This window comes from Ranitomeya imitator, chromosome 2, assembly GCF_032444005.1.
Source record: "Ranitomeya imitator isolate aRanImi1 chromosome 2, aRanImi1.pri, whole genome shotgun sequence".
NCBI lineage: Eukaryota > Metazoa > Chordata > Amphibia > Anura > Dendrobatidae > Ranitomeya > Ranitomeya imitator.
Genome location: NC_091283.1, coordinates 119,158,797 through 119,180,306, shown reverse-complemented (window position 1 = coordinate 119,180,306; position 21,510 = coordinate 119,158,797). Strand labels below are relative to the sequence as shown.

The following is a 21,510-nucleotide window of genomic DNA, read 5'->3' as shown; positions in this document are numbered from 1 at the left end:
TGTTGCCAGCTGTCGCGCTGTTTGGCTCAAGAGTCATCGAAGAAGTCCCTTACTAGCCTGCCTTTCCAAGGCTCACGTCCTTTCGGTTCCAAGCTGGACCAAATTATTAAGGACGCCACTGGTGGCACCAGTCCCCTTCTCCAGACCTCACCTACTTCCCCTTAGGCGGCTACTTTGGTCTTTTTGACCTTTTTCGTAGTTTTGCGGCATCAGATTCTTCTTCGCAACTGCAGAGGCCACAGGCACGTTAAGAGAAGAAGGTATTCTTCGGCTCACTCTTTCCTGGCGTGCCCCCTACTCCTAAGGTGGATTCTCCAGGTCCAGGACTGGAAGTTCCACCTAGGCATGACCCATGAATAGACCACAGCCCGTTTCTCAGACTGGGCAATCGTCTCCTGTTCTTCAGGGACGTCTGGGTCTCCTCAGTAGAGGTCGCATGGGCCAGGGCTCTTGTTCCCTCTAGATACAAAATCTTCATTTCACGGTCCTGGGATCGTTTTCTTCAAATCCCAACCTCCAAGAGACCCCGCTCTAGTCCCGGGTTTCTTTACTGCCATTGCTTCCCTCCTTAAATCCGGGGTAACCGTTCCCGTCCCAGAACAGGAACGGTTCACTGGCTTCTATTCGAATCTTTTTGTACTGACAGAGGACGACAAGGTTCGTCTCAGTCCGGATCTCAATTGCTGAACAAGAAGTTTCGTCGGAGACACTTCAGGACGATATTCCCTCGTTCAGTAATCGCCTCCATGGAGGCTCAGGAATTTCGGTTTCAGGCTCCCGAAAGTCTATCCATCTTTTCCGACATTCTATCCATTGCAGGTGGCTCGTCAACAGGAAGAAGTTCCGTCTTGTTCAGCGCCTCGTATCTCCGGGAATGTTCTTCGACACTTGTCGGACCAGAGTCTTCCTTCCCGAAGACAGGATATCCCTCCTTTGTCAGGAAGTTTGCTTGCTCCAGGGTTCTCGGCTCCCCTCCTTTCCGATGGGCCTTAAAGGCCCTAAGGAGGTCGGTTGCAACATCGGAAGCAATTTTCCCTTCGCCCGTTTCATTCAAGACTTCTTCAGCAGGCTATTCTATCACAGGGGACAGGTCTGTCTTCTCCCTGCATCGTCCGATCCGGCTTTCTCCCGGGTCAAATGGTTCCTCGACTGGTGGCCGAGGTCACTTCTCTTATCCCAGAGTAGATCCTTCACAGCATATCCTTCCTTCCAGTTCCATGGCAGGTGGTGACGACGGACGCCAGCCCGCTCGGCGGAGGCGCGGGGCTTTGTCTCCTGTTCTTTCAGGGTTGTTGGTCAGCGCAGGAGTCCTCTTTGCCGATCAATGTCCTCGAGTTCCGGATCATCTTTCTGTCTTGCCTTCACTGGGTAAGGATTCTCGGCAGCCTGCCAATTCGAATCCAGACAGACAATGACACAGCTGTGGCATACGTCTACCACCAGGGGTGGACTTGGCGTTCTCTGGCCTCGGCCGAGATTCCAGGATCCTCCTTTGGACAGAAGCAACGGTCCTGGTGAGCTCCGCAGGGCATGTCCCCGGCGTGGACATTTAGCCCGCCGACTTCCTCGGCTGCGAGGGCCTCGCGGCAGGGGAATGGTACTTCAGGAGGTTTCCTGTCAGATTGCTTTTCGATGGGGGACTCCAGAGGTGGTCCTCATGGCGTCCCGATTGAACAGGAGGTCCCTCGGGTCGGCCAGGGTCCCGTGATCCTCTCACAGTGGTGTTGTCACTCTGGCCATTCCTCGGTCGCAGTTCGGGCTCCCCTATCGGTTCCCACGCCTTCTCTTGCTTTCCAAGCTGTCGAAGAAGATCAAGGCTGATGGGTGGTCTTGGTTTGCAGACATCGCCAATCTTCTCGCGGACACCCCTTGTGTCTTCCAAACGGACCCGTTATGCTGTCTCAGGGTCCGATCTGCCACCCGAATTATCGGTCGCTCAGTTTAACGTCGTGGCTGTGGACTCCACAGTTCTAAGAGCGTCCGACCTTTCGGCCCAGATGAGTCACTCTATAATCCAGGCTGGGAAGCCTTCGTCTTCTTCCAGGATCTACTATCGTACCTGGAAGGCTTACTTTCGTTGATGTGAGTCCAACCGCTTTTCACCTATGTCCTTTTTCCCTGCCTTCCATTTGGTTTTTCCTTCAGGCAGGACTGGATTCGGGCTTCGTTCTCAGTTCCCTAAAGGGCCAGTTTCCTGCGCTCTTCTTCTCTTTTAAGAAGACGTTATCTTCTCAGCCACAGGTTAAGACCTTCCTTCAAGAAGTAGCCCACGCTGTCCCTCCGTACAGGGCCTCTGTGGATTCATGGGATTTTAAGGTTGTGTTGGTCATTCTTAGGGGTTCCCCCCTTAAAGCCTCTCCGGGAGCTTTCCCTGTCAGTTCTATCTCGGAAGGTGGCTTTTCTCAGGTCCATCTCTTCGATCCGCCGCGTTTTTGAGTTGGCGGCCATTTCTTGCCGACCTCTTTTCTTGATTTTCCACCAGGACAAGGTTGTCCCAGGCCTCCGCCTTCCTTCCTTTCTCGAGGTGGTTTTAATCTTTCCACCTCAACGAGGACATCGTTCTACCTTTCCTTTTGTCCAGCTCCGACTCATCCTCTGGAGTGATTGTTGAACAGGCTGGGACTCGTCAGGGCAGTGAGGATCTCCCTGGCTAGCACAGCCACTTTCCGAAAGATGGAATCTCTTTTCGCCATCCCTGATGGCATGCGTAGAGGCCTGCCGGCTTCCAAGGCAACTATTGCTCGCTCTATCTGAACGGCAATTTTGGAAGCTTACCGGGTCAAGAACAAGAGTGTCCCCTCCTGAGATAAAGACTCACTCTACCCGGGCAGTCGGCGCTTCCAGTGCGGTACGTCATGGGGTTTTCGCCGATGGCTTTGCAAAGCGACAACCTGATCTTCCATCCACACATTTTGCCGAACTACGGCGGACTCCAGCCTGGGCAGAAGGATCCTGCAGGCGGCAGTGGTGAGTCCTCGGACCTGATGGAAGTCTGTTTTTCCCACCCCAGGGACTGCTTTGGGACGTCCCATGGTTCCTGTGTCCCCCAATGAAAGGTGATAGAGAAAACAGGATTTTTGGTTGCTTACCGTAAAATCTGTTTCTCGGAGCCTTCATTGGGGGACACAGCACCCTCCCAAGTTGAACAGCTCTGTTTACTGTATACGTTTGAGTTCTTTGAACACTCTTTGAGCGTTTGAATCTGTTAATCTATAGAGCGCCGTAGAATTTGTTGGCGCTAGTAGATAAAGTTTATTATTATTATTATTATTCTTTCTCTTTTACACGTTTCTTCTCCTACTGCTTTCTCACTAACTGAATATCCTACTTCCTGTCGGTAGGGTGTATACTGCAGAGGAGGAGCTAACTTTTTTATTTGCATAGTGTCAGCCTCCTAGTGGCAGCAGCATACACCCATGGTTCCTGTGTCCCCCAATGAAGGCTCCGAGAAACAGATTTTACGGTAAGCAACCAAAAATCCTGTTTTTGTGAACACTGCAGAGATAGTTGTGTGGAACTTTTACAAAGAAATCTGAAAGGATGTTCCCACAATAACCTCTATCATCTTCCACATATTATGTGATAAATGTACAATTGCTAGGATTACCCACCAGTTATTAGAACAGGGCGTTGGACCAATTGTTCATCACCACACAGCCAAGGAGGAGGCTTTAGACTGGAGTATGAAAATGCTTAATGAAAATCTATTTTAGGTCTATGAGCCTGACACACCTGAACTTTCCTGATGCTGAAACAGTTGCCTAGATGTTTTTTTTATATTTTATTTCTTACTATATTACCGTGTATATTTGAGTATAAGCCGACCCAAGTATAAGCCGACCCCCCCCTAATTTTGCAACAAAAAACTGGGAAAACTTAATGACTCGAGTATAAGCCTAGGGTGGAAAATGCAGCAGCTACCGGTAAGTGTCAAAAATAAAAATAGATACCAGTAAAAGTAAAATTATTTGAGACATCAGTAGGTTTTGTTTTTTGAATATCCATATTGAATCAGGAGCCCCATATAATGCTCCATACAGTTCATTATGGCCCCATAAGATACTCCATATACAAATATGCCCCATATAATGCTCCATGCAGTTCTTTATGGCCCCATAGATGCTCCATATAATGATCCATGCAGTTCTTTATGGCCCCATAGATGCTCCATATAATGCTCCATGCAGTTCTTTATGGCCCCATAGATGCTCCATATAATGCTCCATGCAGTTCTTTATGACCCCATAAATGTCCCATATAATGCTCCATGCAGTTATGGCCCCATAGATGCCCCATATAATGCTCCATGCAGTTATGGCCCCATAGATGCTCCATATACAGGTCCTTCTCAAAAAATTAGCATATAGTGTTAAATTTCATTATTTACCATAATGTAATGATTACAATTAAACTTTCATATATTATAGATTCATTATCCACCAACTGAAATTTGTCAGGTCTTTTATTGTTTTAATACTGATGATTTTGGCATACAACTCCTGATAACCCAAAAAACCTGTCTCAATAAATTAGCATATTTCACCCATCCAATCAAATAAAAGTGTTTTTTAATAACAAACAAAAAAAACCATCAAATAATAATGTTCAGTTATGCACTCAATACTTGGTCGGGAATCCTTTGGCAGAAATGACTGCTTCAATGCGGCGTGGCATGGAGGCAATCAGCCTGTGACACTGCTGAGATGTTATGGAGGCCCAGGATGCTTCAATAGCGGCCTTAAGCTCATCCAGAGTGTTGGGTCTTGCGTCTCTCAACTTTCTCTTCACAATATCCCACAGATTCTCTATGGGGTTCAGGTCAGGAGAGTTGGCAGGCCAATTGAGCACAGTAATACCATGGTCAGTAAACCATTTACCAGTGGTTTTGGCACTGTGAGCAGGTGCCAGGTCGTGCTGAAAAATGAAATCTTCATCTCCATAAAGCATTTCAGCCGATGGAAGCATGAAGTGCTCAAAAAATCTCCTGATAGCTAGCTGCATTGACCCTGCCCTTGATGAAACACAGTGGACCAACACCAGCAGCTGACATGGCACCCCACACCATCACTGACTGTGGGTACTTGACACTGGACTTCAGGCATTTTGGCATTTCCTTCTCCCCAGTCTTCCTCCAGACTCTGGCACCTTGATTTCCGAATGACATGCAAAATTTGCTTTCATCAGAAAAAAGTACTTGGGACCACTTAGCAACAGTCCAGTGCTGCTTCTCTGTAGCCCAGGTCAGGCGCCTCTGCCGCTGTTTATGGTTCAAAAGTGGCTTTACCTGGGGAATGCGGCACCTGTAGCCCATTTCCTGCACACGCCTGTGCACGGTGGCTCTGGATGTTTCCACACCAGACTCAGTCCACTGCTTCCTCAGGTTCCCCAAGGTCTGGAATCGGTCCTTCTCCACAATCTTCCTCAGGGTCCGGTCTCCTCTTCTCGTTGTACAGCGTTTTCTGCCACATTGTTTCCTTCCAACAGACTTACCATTGAGGTGCCTTGATACAGCACTCTGGGAACAGCCTATTTGTTGAGAAATTTCTTTCTGGGTCTTACCCTCTTGCTTGAGGGTGTCAATGATGGCCTTCTTGACATCTGTCAGGTCGCTAGTCTTACCCATGATGGGGGTTTTGAGTAATGAACCAGGCAGGGAGTTTATAAAAGCCTCAGGTATCTTTTGCATGTGTTTAGAGTTAATTAGTTGATTCAGAAGATTAGGGTAATAGGTCGTTTAGAGAACCTTTTCTTGATATGCTAATTTATTGAGACCGGTTTTTTGGGTTATCAGGAGTTGTATGCCAAAATCATCAGTATTAAAACAATAAAAGACCTGACAAATTTCAGTTGGTGGATAATGAATCTATAATATATGAAAGTTTAATTGTAATCATTACATTATGGTAAATAATGAAATTTAACACTATATGCTAATTTTTTGAGAAGGACCTGTAATGCTCCATGCAGTTCTTTATGGCCCCATAGATGCTCCATATAATGTTCCATGCAGTTCTTTATGGCCCCATGTAATGCTCCATATAATGCTCCATGCAGTTCATTATGGCCCCATAGATGCCCCATATAATGCTCCATGCAGTTATGGCCCCATAGATGCCCCATGTAATGCTCCATGCAGTTATGGCCCCATAGATGCACCATATAATGCTCCATGCAGTTCATTATGGCCCCATAGATGCTCCATGCAGTTCTTTATGGCCCCATATAATGCTCTATGCAGTTATGGCTCCATATAATGCTCCATGCAGTTTTGGCCCCATAGATGCCCCATATAATGCTCCATGCAGTTCTTTATGGCCCCATATAATGCTCCATGCTGTTATGGCCCCATATAATGCTATATGCAGTTCTTTATGGCCCCATATAATGCTCCATGCAGTTATGGCCCGATAGATGCCCCATATAATGCTCTATGCAGTTCTTTATGGCCCCATATAATGCTTCATGCAGTTATGGCCCGATAGATGCCCCATATAATGCTCTATGCAGTTCTTTATGGCCCCATATAATGCTTCATGCAGTTATGGCCCGATAGATGCCCCATATAATGCTCCATGTAGTTCTTTATGGCCCCATATAATGCTCCATGCTGTTATGGCCCCATATAATGCTATATGCAGTTCTTTATGGCCCCATATAATGCTCCATGCAGTTATGGCCCGATAGATGCCCCATATAATGCTCTATGCAGTTCTTTATGGCCCCATATAATGCTTCATGCAGTTATGGCCCGATAGATGCCCCATATAATGCTCCATGTAGTTCTTTATGGCCCCATAGGTGCTCCATATAGCATTGTGCCACATGCTGCTGCACTAAAAAATAAAATGACATACTCCCCTATCGTCGCTGCCCGCTGTTCCTCAGCGTCCCGTCTCTTCACACTGACTGTTCAGGCAGAGGGCGGCACGCACACTAATAAGTCATCGCGCCCTCTGACCTGAACAGTCGCTGCAGAGGATGCGGAAGACGAGGCGACGGTGGAACGCGGAAAGGTGAATATGACATACTCACCTGCTCCCAGCGCTTCTGGCGCGGTCCCCGCATGTCCCACGGTCTTCGGGAGCGGCAGCTTCCTCCTGTATTGAACCGTTACAGGCACCGCTCATTACAGTAATGAATATGCGGCTCCACCCCTATGGGAGTGGAGTCCATATTCATAACTTTAATGAGCAGTACCAGTGACAGCTGAACAGAGGAAGAAGCTGCCGCGACCGAAGACCGTGGGACATGCGGGGAGCTGGGAGCAGGTGAGTATTTGACAGGCGTCGCTCCCCCTCACCCGCCGACCCCCCTGCCTTCCATGACTCGAGTATAAGCCGAGAGGGGCACTTTCAGCCCATTTTATGGGGCTGAAAATCTCAGCTTATACTCGAGTATATACGGTAGTTTAAATCCTAGTAGCCCTAATTCACATGAACACAAGTCGCATCTGTTTTATGCTTTACTGTTCCAAAATACATAACTGATGACTACTACAAATTCAACTTGTAGGTCATGGTAATTTGCTATCAATTTATCAGCCTATATTTTGATATAAAACCACCTGCCAAAATACTGGCGGGATAACCTTTTTTTTTTTTTTTTAACTATTATTTCTTGCAGGAGTCCTGAAGAAATGTCAGTATGAAGAAATAAAAATAATAATTATTTTCTATCATGATCATTTCTAGGAAGAAGAACCGGATGAGGACGATGCATATCAAGTTCTATCTACACTGAAAAGGATAACTGCTTTCCATAAGTAAGTGTTCATCACTATGTTCATTTTTAGTCACATCTAATGCATGCATTTAGCAAATAATTTATGTATGAGTTAAGTAGACTTCTCTGGTTCCCCTTCATCCCAGAAATGTTATCTGTATTCTTACACTTCATGTCACAAACTACAGTAGGACTTTACAGTAAGTCATTCCTGCGTGTTTTAGCGACTAGTGGGACATACATCACTCTCTGGACCTTGCTCCCCTAACTATGCTCTGGAGTGTTTGATAGTCTTCAGTTACACTGTCCTGTTCATGTGAAAAGCAGGTGAGGTCCAAGACTTAAGATCTCCTAATAGTAAAATAAATCAAGTAAAAAAGATGGGATAGGATTAGTAACTCTAAAATACATATAAGATCTCTGGTCCTCTAGCAGCAAATTGGGCAACATTTTATGTACTCTCTGCTGATAATCTACCAAGGCTGATCTAGACGTTCTTTACATCTGGGCTCTGCTAGTACAACATTAAGGAAATATTCTCATATTTACACGGCTGTATTTCCTCTTTTGTGCTGTATGGACTGGCTGAATGCCATACTACCAAAAGACAGGCGGGGCCCGATTCATCAAGGTGCTTTCATCAGTTTTCTGGTGTAAAACACCTTGAAATGTCTGAAAATGAAAGAATTATGTGGCCTTTGGTTGTTTTTACCCCAATTCCTACCAGCTATGCCAAAGTGGGCAACGCTTGGACAGGGCAAGGACCTGCATGTAAATTTCATGCTGCTTTATTGGCGTAAATTACACTGGGAATGGGATCCAGTCACTAACTGAGTAACATTTCTGTAGAGGCATACAGGAATTGTAAGCTGCGTCTGATTTGTGCGCCTCTACCAGAAATGTTACTTAGTCAGTGACTGAATCACTTTCCCAGCACTTTTTCTCTAGTGATCCCTTCATTAAGAGTGGGGTTTAAAGTGCCAGTGTTACTGAATGAATCGTGTCTACTGACTAGACGTTTCTTTCCGAAATGGCAGACATTTACAGAACACTGATAAGTTCCTCACTTCGTACATACCAACTTCACCCATTTTTCTCTTTTGATATCAATACTTATTAACAAGTGATGATGAGGGTGTTTTTTGGTAAGAGGGGGTTATGTGTTCTTAAAGTTCTGAAAATCTATAAAAGGCAGAAAAAAATTACATCACTTTGTGTCTTTCAGCGCACATGATCTTTCCCGGTGGGACTTATTCAGCAGCAATTACAAGCTATTAAAGACTGGCATTGAAAATGGGGACATGCCAGAGCAGGTCAGTCTCCTACACTTCACTGTATGGTCATTTTTCCTTTAAATAATTCTTTAGTAATATCATCTTCTCTTCTGTGTCAGATCGTCATCCATGCTTTACAGTGTACCCATTATATCATTCTTTGGCAACTGGCAAAGATATCAGAGACTGGCTCAACTAAGGTATTTCCTAATTTGTGCACTCACCCAGTCTTGGTCTTTTTTCAGTTTTCTTTATTCTAATATAATGACTTTCTTACAGGAGGAACTAATAACGTTAAAGAGACAAATGAGGGTATTTTGCCAAATATGTCAACATTACCTTACCAATGTGCACACTGCTGTAAAAGAACAGGTTTGTAATCATTGAAATAAGATATTCTGTAGTTCAGTCATTCATATCATTAAAATAATACAAGTCCCTGCTCCCGTTATGTCTGTAAATAATTGGTCTCTAGTGGTTAATTTCTTACCTCCCTTTAATGTTCTACCTTGGTCAATTTTCATAACAGATGCTGGGTAAAAGGATGAAGTAATAAGAAAAATGTTAGTCAATTTGTAATTGGTAACATAACAATGATCGCTTTACTGCTACTAAATTCCATTTCTTGTAATGCACATACCTACTTGCTATGTGAATGTCTGTATCCGTGTCCTGGGTGAGCTAGGAAATAATGTCATTAGGGAATCTATCAGTGCCACCTTTTGGTCTCATTAAGATACCAGATTCCCTTCCTTAAAGGGAACCTGTCACCCTGAAAATCGCGGGTGAGGTAATCCCACCGGCATCAGGGGCTTATCTGCAGCATTCTGTAATGCTGTAGATAAGCCCCCGATGTTACCTGAAAAAGGAGAAAAAGACGTTAGATTATACTCACCCAGGGGCGGTCCCGCTGCTGGTCAGGTCGGATGGGTGTCTCTGGTCCGCTGCGGCGCCTCCTATCTTCTTTCCATGACGTCCTCTTCTGATCTTCAGCCACGGCTCCGGCGCAGGCGTACTTTGCTCTGCCCTGTTGAGGGCAGACAAAGTACTGCAGTGCGCAGGCGCCGGGCCTCTGACCTTTACAGCGCCTGCGCACTGCAGTACTATCCTCTGCCCTCAAGAGGGCAGAGCAAAGTGTTGCTGCAGATAAGCCCCTGATGCCGGTGGGATTACCTCACCCGCGATTTTCGGGGTGACAGGTTCCCTTTAAAGAGAATATTTTGATGTATGGACTGATAGCCTAGTTCCAGTGATGTGTCACTAACTAGACAGTGTGTAGCTGTTTCATTAAAACGAGTGTTTAATCAGCAGATTATCATCACTACAAGAGGACTAGGTGTCTTGGTCCTTTTAGTTAGCTGCTCTTTGTATCTCCATCCCCAATACTGATTAGCAGCTTTCTACCATTGTTGCGTGTACACAGAAAGCGGCCAATCAGCGGTGTGTGCGGGTTATACAGCGCTCCGCATTCAGAGCCCTGCTAGACCTGCAGCAGAGAAAACTGTGATTTTTATCAAAATGACAGCATGCAGACGGGAAAGTGACATTGCTGGAATCGGGGTATCTATCCGTAAATCATGCTGCTCATGGATTCCCTTTAAATTTGTGAACAAGTTAAAAGAACAATTTAAAAATGAAATCTAGTAAGGGCTCTCCGTGCTCATTTAGCAAAACAACAAACATTTTTTGTGTTGGTTTGACTACTATGAGTATAGATCTAGAAAGAATATTATGTTGCCCATGGTCTTAAAGGGGTGTTTCCATCGCCAACATCCTATCCCAATACCCCATGTGCAGGGCACTGCTATAGCTTAGGTATCCATGGTTACAACCACTAATAACTAACTGTTACTATATGAGTGGTTGTACCTAAGCTACTGCAATGCTGAGCATGGGGAAAGTGATATAGCGAATCAGGAGAACTATACTACGTTTCTAACTGGAGATATTTGCTAGTATTAATAATAATAATCTTTATTTTTATATAGCGCTAACATATTCCGCAGCGCTTTACAGTTTGCACACATTATCATCGCTGTCCCCGATGAGGCTCACAATCTAAATTCCCTATCAGTATGTCTTTAGAATGTGGGAGAAAACTGGAGAACCCGGAGGAAACCCACCCACACAGGGAGAGCATACAAACTGCTTGCAGATGTTGTCCTTGGTGGGGTTTGAACCCAGGACTCCTGTTGTGCAAGGCTGCAGTGCTAACCACTGCGCCACCGTGCTGCCCTGCGCCATTCTTACAGATGAGAGTACACCTTTGATTTCACACTTCATGCCCTTTTACTGTTAAAACCAAATGTGCTGGAAATCAGGATGACAGAACTGAGGCTAGGGGCACGCTGCATTTATGGCCACTGTCAGGCACATGCGCTGACTTTTGCATAATGCGGTATGCATGCTGTTGTAGCATGGTCTGATAGTAATTTTTGCATATTATTTAATTGGACATGAAGAATATTTGCTGCATTATTTTCTAATGTTAAAATGGTTTCTCTTTCAGGCGTTTACTATTCTCTCTGATGTGCTGATGATCTTTAGCCACCAGATTGTAGTTGGGGGCCGTGACAATTTAGAGCCACTTGTGTACTCCCCCGACTCTTCATTACAGTCTGAGTTATTAAGCTTTATTTTGGATCATGTCTTTATTGACCAAGATGATGATAACAGCAGTACAGGTAAGTGGCTACATAGTGCCACAGATTACACAGCTAACCACAATGTAATGGTGGTATGGATCAGCCATGCACAAATGGCTTCCTAAGTTCCGGATTCTTGATATTCTCGTATATTATTAACCTATTAAAACGAATGTGACTGAAAAAATTTTTTGTAGCAACTAAAAAAAAAAAGTAAAGTATTAATGTTTTCTTTTTTTAAAGTAAATTTTAATGGTATAAAATATGTAAAATAATTGAGAAAAGTTCTGATATTTTAAACTTTGAAACACTAGAGGGGAGAAGCTGCTGACATTTGCCATGAAAACCTAGTGTATTGCTAGCTTGCATTGTCTGCAGTGAGCGGGATCTGCTCGCATGCGCATGATGTCACACCGCCCGTTCTGGGTGCTTGCAGACGGATAAGGGAGAATGACGTTGAGGATCACAGTGCAGGGTGTGACTCTGTGATGAGGACCGTGTGCCCAAGAACGGCTGGCTGGCACTACACTGGTCTTTACAGAGATCTGAACGGAGCAGTCATATCATTGTGGCTGCAGTACTCGGATCACAGGAATTACACAGGTCTTCAGTCAGTATCACATATTAGCTTAGCGGACAGTATTACGCATGATAAGATTAGATGTACAGTGAACTGTATCACATGATAGGATTAAATGCATGGCTCAGCTTACTGTATCATACATGAAAAGATAAGATGCACAGCAAACATCACTCATGATTAGATACATGGCTCAGCAGACTGTATAACATAGGATAGGATTAGATACACGGTTCAGCAGATTAGATACATTGCTCAATGGACTGTTTCACGTGCTAAAATTAGATGCACATCGATCTGTCACACAATAGGATTAGATACACTGCTCAGTGGACTGTATTACTTAATAGGGTAAGATAACATTGCTCGGTGGACTATATCGCACATGATAGGATTATATACATGGTCAGTGGACAATTGCTGTGATCTGAGCGCCACAGTTATGTCACTGTGGTGCTCACATTACAGTATTGAACGGTCACCAGGTTCAGGCACCAGCACTCCTGCGGGGATGTCACCCAGTGACTTGTGCCAACTTCTGCATGCTGTCCCTGCCCTAGCCCTGATGCCTGGAGCTGATGAGCGCTCATGAGTTATTACTGTGATGTGAGTACAGCTGCTGCAATGACATGACAGCTACTCTCAGATCAGAGTTATTACCAGTGAGCGGCGAGTACATATCACTGGATGAAATCAGCGCTGCATCGCTTTTGCCCAGACTTTGTTAATGTTTAATGGTAATTACTGAGCTGCTCCCAGATCACAGAATTTATAGGTGACAGAGAGAAATTGTAAGTCTGTGCACAGTGCTGATCTACAATAAAATGGCACTGGGTACCACCTGCAGCTGTAAACTAGACACCTAGGGGGTGTGCCCAGTTCCAGTAGGCAGTAGCTCACAAGTTTTGGTCAAGGAAGGAAAACCACAGGGTTTTGAGTCCTAAGGCTGATTACTGTTCTCTTCTGCTCCGTTACCACAGAAGAACAAATGTTAAGTTAAAGGGGTTATCCTTTGAAAATAAATTATCCGTATCTGCAGGATAGATGATTTATTGATTGATCGGGTCAGACTTCTGGGACTTGAACCGATCAGCAAAATGGGGAATTTTTATCCCTGTTACAAACTGAAGTGGCAGGTTGGAGGCTCGACTGCCACTCCATTCATTCTCTATGGGGCTGGCAGAAAAAAAGTTCTGTACTCGGCAGCCCCTTGGTGAATGGAGTGGCAGTCAGGTATGTGAATTGCTGCTGTTTTCTACAGAGGTCATAAAAGTGGCCCCGTGTTTCTGGCTGGTGCAGGTTCCTGTGGTCGGACCCCACTAATCGGACCCCACTCACCTATCCTTGGGATGGGTCATAGCTTGTTTCCACTGGACAATCCCTTTAAAGTAAATTCTGGCTAGAACTGGGAGCTGTCATCACACAGAGTCCATCCTGCTGGCTGTGTATGCGTCTACATACTGCCCTCTGCAATGGCCATATTAATATTTGTACTGCATTATAGAGCTGTGTAAGAAGTCGCTCTCTACTCTTTTGCTTAACCTCCTTTTTTTTTAAGCTCTGTTCTTCCCTGTTTGTTTTAGATGGTCAACAAGACGATGAAGCCAGTAAAATCGAAGCATTACACAAAAGGCGAAATCTTCTTGCAGCATACTGCAAGCTCATAGTATATAATGTGGTTGAAATGAATACTGCAGCTGACATCTTCAAGCAGTACATGAGGGTACGTACATAAGCCAATTAATAACTTTTTGATGTTATACTTTCTCTTATTGCCTCTCATTGGGGGACAGTGGAACCATGGGTGTATGCTGCTGCCACTAGGAGGCTGACACTATGCACAAAAAAGTTAGCTCCTCCTCTGCAGTGTACACCCCACCGACTGGCATTATGCACTTCAGTTTAGCTTAGTGTCAGTAGGAGGTGGACATGGGTCTTTCATTAGACCCATATCTACCTCAGTGTGGTCGTTTTCTTTCAGGTTTTCTTGCGGAGGGATACAGTGTGAACAGTCACAACTGTAATCCCACAATACGGACTATGAGTACGGCGTGTACTGCCACCCCGTATCCTCATAGATTCGACCGCAGGTCCAAAGACCCACTAGCACACAAGCGAGCTCAGAAGACCGGTCCTTGCTCCGTCCCCCACCCACTCGCCCACCAGAGCCTGTCAGTTGGAGAAGACGAGGACGTCCATCACCAGCTCCACGGACGTCTAATACCTTCCACGGTTTGAGGTTAGTAACGGACGGCATGGGATGTTTAGGTGAGTATCCTTTCCCTTCCCATCGGTCTCTCCTTGGGGGGGTCCCTTTTTTTGTCAAGAGTGGGGAAATATGAGCGCTTCCCGGCGGCCCTATTATGCCACACTACCTTTCCTGCGGCCGCATCTTTACTCTGTTCGGCGCGGCGCCCTACAGGCAGCCGCGCTGCTTTTACTGTGGCCGCACTTTTCCTGTCCTGGTACAGACTCCCGCAGTAGCCTGGGTGACAGTCTGATTCGTTTGCGTGGCGGCCCTTGTGACCGGCTGCGCTGCTTCCTCCACGGCGGCCGCACTTTTGCAGGCAGCCGCACTGCCTTGCCTGCGGCCATATCCTTGCTCTGTGCGGCGTGGCCCCCTACAGGCAGCCGTGTCGCTTTCCCCGGCGGCCGTACCTTTCGGAGCTGACTCGTGGTCCTCTCCGGCGGCCGCCGGCTTCTAATTTAGGCCCCGGCTTCTCCTGGGGCCTACTTCCGGCCGCGACTCTGCCCACTTCCTTTTTCCCTTGGGCGGGCTTTTCTCTCGCCCGACGGGTTTATCCCGGCGAGCTGCGCCCACCGCCGCCATCTTGGCGCTACTGACCTGGCGGTTAGCCCCGCTCTCTTTCTCCTGCGCCGCTGTAGTCTCCCTTTTGGCTCCAGGAACGCTCTGCTCCGCCTCTTCCTAATGGCGCAGATCCTGGCGTCCTCATTCTTGGCGGTCTTCTGTCAGCCCTGCAACACTGTACAGAAGAGTGTCTCACAAGCCCCTTCTTATGGCCTGTAGTGAAGGACCATCGTTCCTGGATAGCATCTGCAAAGCCTCCATCAGGAAAACGCTTCGCAGCCGTGAGTAGCTCTGCTCTGCAGTCTGACACTCTCCTTTGCTCTCCTGTCTCCTAACCTTCTGGGGTTTCGTCAGGGACCCGTTCGTTCGTCATGGCTAATTCTAAAGGAGGTCGCTCTCACCCTCCTGCTTCTGCCTCTTCTGTCTTAGTCAAACACTTTGTGTGTTTGTCTTGTAACTGCAAGCTTCCCTCAGGTCAGTCCTCCGATCTGTCAGGCCTGCAGCAACCCCGTTATGCCCACCGCCGTTATGCCCACCGCCCAGGACCCCCCGGCTGTTCCGCCTGAGAGCGAAGCCTCCACCCCAGCCTGGGCTTCCTCTCTGTCACAATCCTTAGCGGATCGAACACGGATGTCTCAACCTCTTATGTCCATGCTTTATAGGTTGCCCCTGCAGACCCCCGCAGTAACCAGCGGGTCGCAGGAGGCTCCATCCGAGCCTTCTGTTATTGGCCGCAAAAGGTCCAGACAAGAACGCCGGTCCGAGTCCTCTTCCCTTTTCATCTCGCCCCACGGTCCTTCTCAGCTGTCGGCTTCCCCCCCGATCCTCCTCCCCTGAGTCAGGCGAGGCTTTCTCTGATGTGCCTTCGGAGGATATCTCTGAGCTGGATTCGAACCAAATCTCTAGCATGAGGGATGTGGTTCAGAACCTCATTGGAGCGATAAATCAGACCTGTGGCATCAAAGATTCTTCCCTTGCTTCCCAAGCTGTTAAAAAAGATCCAAGGCGGAAGGGGTGCTGGTCATTCTGATCGGCCCGGATTGGCCCAGGAGATCTTGGTTTGCAGAGATCTTCAATCTTCTTGCGGGTGCCTTCCAGACAGACCCGATCTGCTGTCTCGGGGTCCGATCTGCCACCCAAATTCTCGGTTGCTGAGTTTAACGGCGTGGCTGTTGAGACCGCAGTTCTAAGAGCGTCCGGCCTTTCAGACCGGTCGATTCACACTATGATCCAGGCTAGGAAGCCTTCGTCTTCCAGGATCTACTATCGTACCTGGAAGGCTTACTTCCGTTGGTGCGAGTCCAACCGCGTTTCACCTATGTCCTTTTCCCTGCCTTCCATTTTGGCTTTCCTTCAGGCAGGACTGGATTTGGGCCTTGCTCTTAGTTCCCTAAAGGGCCAGGTTTCTGCGCTCTCCATCCTTTTTCAGAAGACGTTATCTTCTTGGCCACAGAAGGAGTAGCCCATGCTGTCGCTCCGTACAGGGCCCCTGTGGATTCATGGGATTTAAATCTTGTGCTGGACGTTCTGAGGGGTTCCCCCTTTGAGCCTCTTAGGGAGGTTTCCATGTCCGTTCTATCTTGGAAGGTGGCCTTTCTTGTTGCTATCACTTCTATCCTCCGCGTTTCCGAGATGGCAGCCCTTTCTTGCCGACCTCCTTTCTTGGTTATCCACCAGGACAAGGTGGTCCTCAGGCCTCCGCCTTCCTTCCTGAGGTGGTTTCCACCTTCTACCTCAACGAGGACATCGTCCTACCTTCCTTTTGTCCAGCTCCGACTCATCTTTTGGAGTGATCGTTGAACAAGCTGGGCCTCGTCAGGGCAGTGAGGATCTACCTGGCTAGAACAGCCGCTTTCCGGAAGACGGATTCTCTTTTCGTCATTCCTGATGGCACGCATAGAGGCCTGCTGGCTTCCAAGGCGACTATTGCTCGCTGGATCAGAATGGCAATTTTGGAGGCTTAGGCCTCTTTCACACTTCCGTCTTTCAGGTTCCGTCACAATGCGACAATGCGTCGATTTTTGAGAATGCAGGATCCTGCCAAAAAATTTGCAGGATCCTGCGTTTTCCCATAGACTTGTATTAGCGACGGATTGTGACAGATGGCCATCCGTTTCATCCGTCTTTCACTGGATCCTGCATAAAAAAAACGGTCCGTAGGGCAGAGAAAACGTTCAAAGGAACGTTTTTTTTCTGCACGTCGGAAAATTGGTCAGCGACGCTGCCTGTGAAAAGCAGGAATCCAGCGACGGGTCCCGTCTTTTCAAAGAGAGTATGCGTGGAAGAATTTCCGGTCAGGGAATTCTCTCTCGCTCGCTCTTTCTCTTTTTACTATTGATGCAGCTGTGCAGCATCAATAGTAACAAGATATAATGTTAAAAATAATAAAAAAATATATAAATTCGCAATATTCTCACCTACCGGCGTTCCCGCGCAGCAATGCTCCCGGCAGCTAGCGTTCCTAGTTCTACATTGCGAGACCGCGACTTCTCACGAGATTTCGCAAATGTGTTACTATGAACGCTAGCTGCCTGGAGCATCGCTGCGCTGGAACGCCGGTAGGTGATAATACTGCGATTTTTTTTTTTTTTTTTTTTTTTTAATTTTAACCTGGTTTGAGTTGTGTATGCGTTTTCGCAGCAGAAAACCGCTGCGAAGAAGCATACACAACAGGTGCACATAGCCTCGACTGGTCCGTCAGAAAGATGGGCCCAGTGCACACGTTTTCCACAATCTGCACAGTATCCTTCATTTCAACGTCTTGACGGATCCTGTGCAGATTTGGAAGACGGAAGTGTGAAAGTAGCCTTACCAGGTCAAGGACAGAGTGCCCCCTCCTGGGAGAAAGGCTCACTCTACCCGGGCAGTCGGCGCTTCCTGGGCACTACACCACAGGGCTTCTGCCCTACAGCTTTGCAAAGCGGCAACCTGGTCTTCCATCCACACGTTCACCAAATTTTACAAGGTCCATACCTACGCTTCGGCGGATGGCAGCCTAGACAGAAGGATCTTGCAGGCGGCAGTGGTGAGTCCTCTGACCTGATGGAAGTCTGTTTTTCTCACCCCAGGGACTGCTTTGGGACGTCCCATGGTTCCTGTGTCCTCCAATGAGAGGACACAAAATCTGTTTCTCGGAGCCTTCATTGGGGGACACAGCACCCTCGCATGTTATTAAGTTTCTGTTGTTCTGTGTTCTATGACTGTTGTCGGGTTTACAGTTCTCATGTTTGTGGTTATGTTACTTCAACCTTATTGTTTTTCTCCTATTGCTTTCTCACTGACTGAAGAGTATAATGCCAGTCGGTGGGGTGTACACTGCAGAGGAGGAGCTAACTTTTTTTGTGCATAGTGTCAGCCTCCTAGTGGCAGCAGCATACACCCATGGTTTCACTGTCCCCAATGAAGCGATAGAGAAACAGATTTTATGGTAAGCAACCAAAAATCCTGTTTTTTCACTGCTGTATATCATCCCTTAAATGTAACCACAGTCAGACAAACAACCAGAAATAACTTGCAAGAATATTTGCGTTAGGGTGCCTGTGTATTCCTGTACAAGCCATGTGTTCAAAAACTGGGAAAACCAAATGATTCTTAGCTGCGAAACACGGACCATTATGTGACGTTGCCCTATTAATGGCATTGATCCTTGTTTTGTTGCCAATGATTACAGCTGTGAATTTTCAGTCCTAAAGCTACTTTTCTATATTTATATCGAGGATACTAATGCAATGTTTTTTCTTCGTAGTACTATAATGACTATGGAGACATCATAAAAGAAACTATGAGTAAAACCCGACAGATCGATAAAATCCAATGTGCAAAGACACTCATCCTCAGTTTACAACAGGTATGCTGCATTTCAGGTCACTTGTCCTTTTAAGCAATTAACGTTTATTTAGCGTAGGGCGACGCAGCGGCGATGCACGCGTCATGCTCCCCTATATTTAACATGGGGGACGCATGCGTTTTTGTTTGTTGTGCGACGCATGCGTCTTTTTTGCCGCAAGCGTCGGACCAAGAAAACGCAACAAGTTGCATTTTTCTTGCGTCCGATTTTCGGCAAAAAAACAACGTTTTTGCGTGCGTTGCGTTGCCGACGCAGCGGCGCACAACGCTATTGTGAATGTAGACTTAGTCTCATGTTACACAATCATGGTCGAAAGTGTTGGCTCAATTTTGTCCTGCCCATTTTGGAGGTTTTATGTGAAAGTATGTCCAATTTACTTTTTTTTTTTTTTGTGTTCCAATACACACAAAGGAAATAAACTTGTTAAAAAAACGTGCAATTGCAAGAGTTTTCTGGAAGAAATACTTCATTTTCTGAAACAATTTCAAAGGTTCCTACACTTGGCCATGACTTTGTGTACAGCATGAGCTGCATTAAAGAAATATCACAATTGTATAGTTTTGTGGGGAAAAAAGTTTTATAGCCGATGTCGAAAATGTGGGGTCTGCATGAATAAATGCTGAAAATTACAGTATGCCAAATATTATCGTATTTGCGCCTTGATCATCATTTACTAGGCATCATTTTCTAATAGTTGTTCAGTAGTGTTAAATCTGGAAAACTATAATGGATGAATATACAGCTTGTACTTGTTTTATGTATGTTTTTTTTAATCATTTTAATCATCCACAGCTTTTCAATGAGATGATCCAGGAACATGGCTATAACTTTGACCGATCATCACCAACATTCAGTGGCATTAAAGAGCTTGCAAGGCGCTTTGCTTTAACCTTTGGACTTGACCAGCTTAAAACCCGAGAAGCCATTGCAATGTTACACAAGTAATCACATCTTCATTGTACTTATTTTATGTGAACCCTAGCTACCTGTATCAGAATTTATGCACGCTTATTAATAGAGACTGGTTATGTATGTAGAGGTTTATTTTGTAGCATTCAACTAGTGAAAGGGCGGTTCATGGTATGGCTAGACTAATTACATTTGGAGAGGCCTTAGAAACCATTCTGGAGCACGTTTTCTCAATGCTGCTGTATTCACACTTATATCCCTTATAGAAATGTACTGTATACTTTGACAACTAGAACAAGTAAGGTAGTTGTGACTACACATTGACGCTGTCCAATCTGTACTAGAGGGACATGCACCGAATTGTCAAATTTTTGTGTAAACTTAATTTCTGGGAGGAATAATGGAGGAACTGAACAATGTAGTGTCTTCCCAGAGCCATGACTTGGTCAATATGGCAGTGTGAGGGCTTGTGTTTTTTGCAGGACAAGTTGTACTTTTGAACTACACCTTTGGATTTTACCATATTGTGTACTGGAAAATGGGGGGGGGGGATTCAAAGTGCAGAGAAACTGCAAAAAAAGTACAATTCCACAATTGAACCGTAATTCTGGCATTTTGATTTTTTTCTCATTATGCCATTTACAAATTGGATTAATTATTTTTATACTATGATAGAATGGACGATTCTGAACACGGTGATACCAAATAAGTCTTGTTTTTTAATGGGGTGTGATTTGAACTTTTTATATATATATATTTTTTATATTCTTAAAAACATTTTTCTACTTTTCACTGGCTTCAGTAGTCTCCATGGGAGACTAGAAGCTGTGATCATTCGATCGCTTGTGCTACACACGGCAGGGCTTTAGTCCTACTATGTGTAGCTAAAATGATCATCTGCTATGAGCGTTGACCACAGGGTGGCACTCATAGCTATCTGGCAATGACAATCACAGGGGTCTCTTGCAGACCTTATGTTGCCTTGCCAAGCTATTGGCGACACAAGTCTGTGACACAAGTCTGTGACACGGGCGCCGATTGGAGGGGTTTGTGACTGACAGCGGCATTTAACGTGTTAACAGCTGCTGGTCGATCACTATCCATCCACGGATGTTAAAGGCAGATGTCCGCTAACCTGTGCCGGAAAACATACTGGCTCAGCACCGGAGCCCACATGGAGTGCGGGGACATGACTTATGACGTACCTATTCGTCATAGGTTGTGAAGGTTTTAAACTATTTCAGATGCCAATGTCAGTGATAGTGGCATTCAAATGACAGATTTGATGTTGCACACATGCACCAATTTTCCCCCTGCAATACCGTGGCAGACATGTGCCCACTGAACGCCCCAGTTACTGCCTTCTTTGTCTTACTATGAAGCCCAGCCCTTGGCTAGCCTTCATTGGAGAGCATCAATTTCACTGTACACTACAGTATTGCAGTATATAGAGCAAATCACAGGTCCAAGTCCTCTAAGGAATCTGACTAAGGTGGTAATAATAATAATTTTTATTTATATAGCGCCAACATATTCCGCAGCACTTTACAATTAAGCGGGGACATGTACAGACAATAAATTCAGTACAAGTTAAGAGAATTTAAACAGTGACATTAGGGGAGAGGTCCCTGCTTGCAAGCTCACAATCTACAAGGAAATGGGGGGACACAATAGGTGAAAAGTGCTTGTTATTTCAGGTCTGGCAATTATAATAAATAGTGATT

General features: G+C 45.9%; 1 protein-coding gene across 1 annotated transcript in view; it reads left to right on the top strand.

Moving 5' to 3' along the window:
* Window positions 1–21,510, top strand: part of STAG2 (STAG2 cohesin complex component) — a 154,357-nt gene that overhangs the window by 109,642 nt on the left and 23,205 nt on the right. Inside the window, exons 21-28 of the mRNA XM_069747180.1 lie at window positions 7,692–7,762; window positions 8,948–9,035; window positions 9,116–9,196; window positions 9,276–9,368; window positions 11,506–11,680; window positions 13,805–13,944; window positions 18,776–18,877; window positions 19,670–19,818. Of these exons, the coding sequence (XP_069603281.1) occupies window positions 7,692–7,762; window positions 8,948–9,035; window positions 9,116–9,196; window positions 9,276–9,368; window positions 11,506–11,680; window positions 13,805–13,944; window positions 18,776–18,877; window positions 19,670–19,818 (899 nt within the window). The remainder of the gene's footprint in view (window positions 1–7,691; window positions 7,763–8,947; window positions 9,036–9,115; window positions 9,197–9,275; window positions 9,369–11,505; window positions 11,681–13,804; window positions 13,945–18,775; window positions 18,878–19,669; window positions 19,819–21,510) is intronic.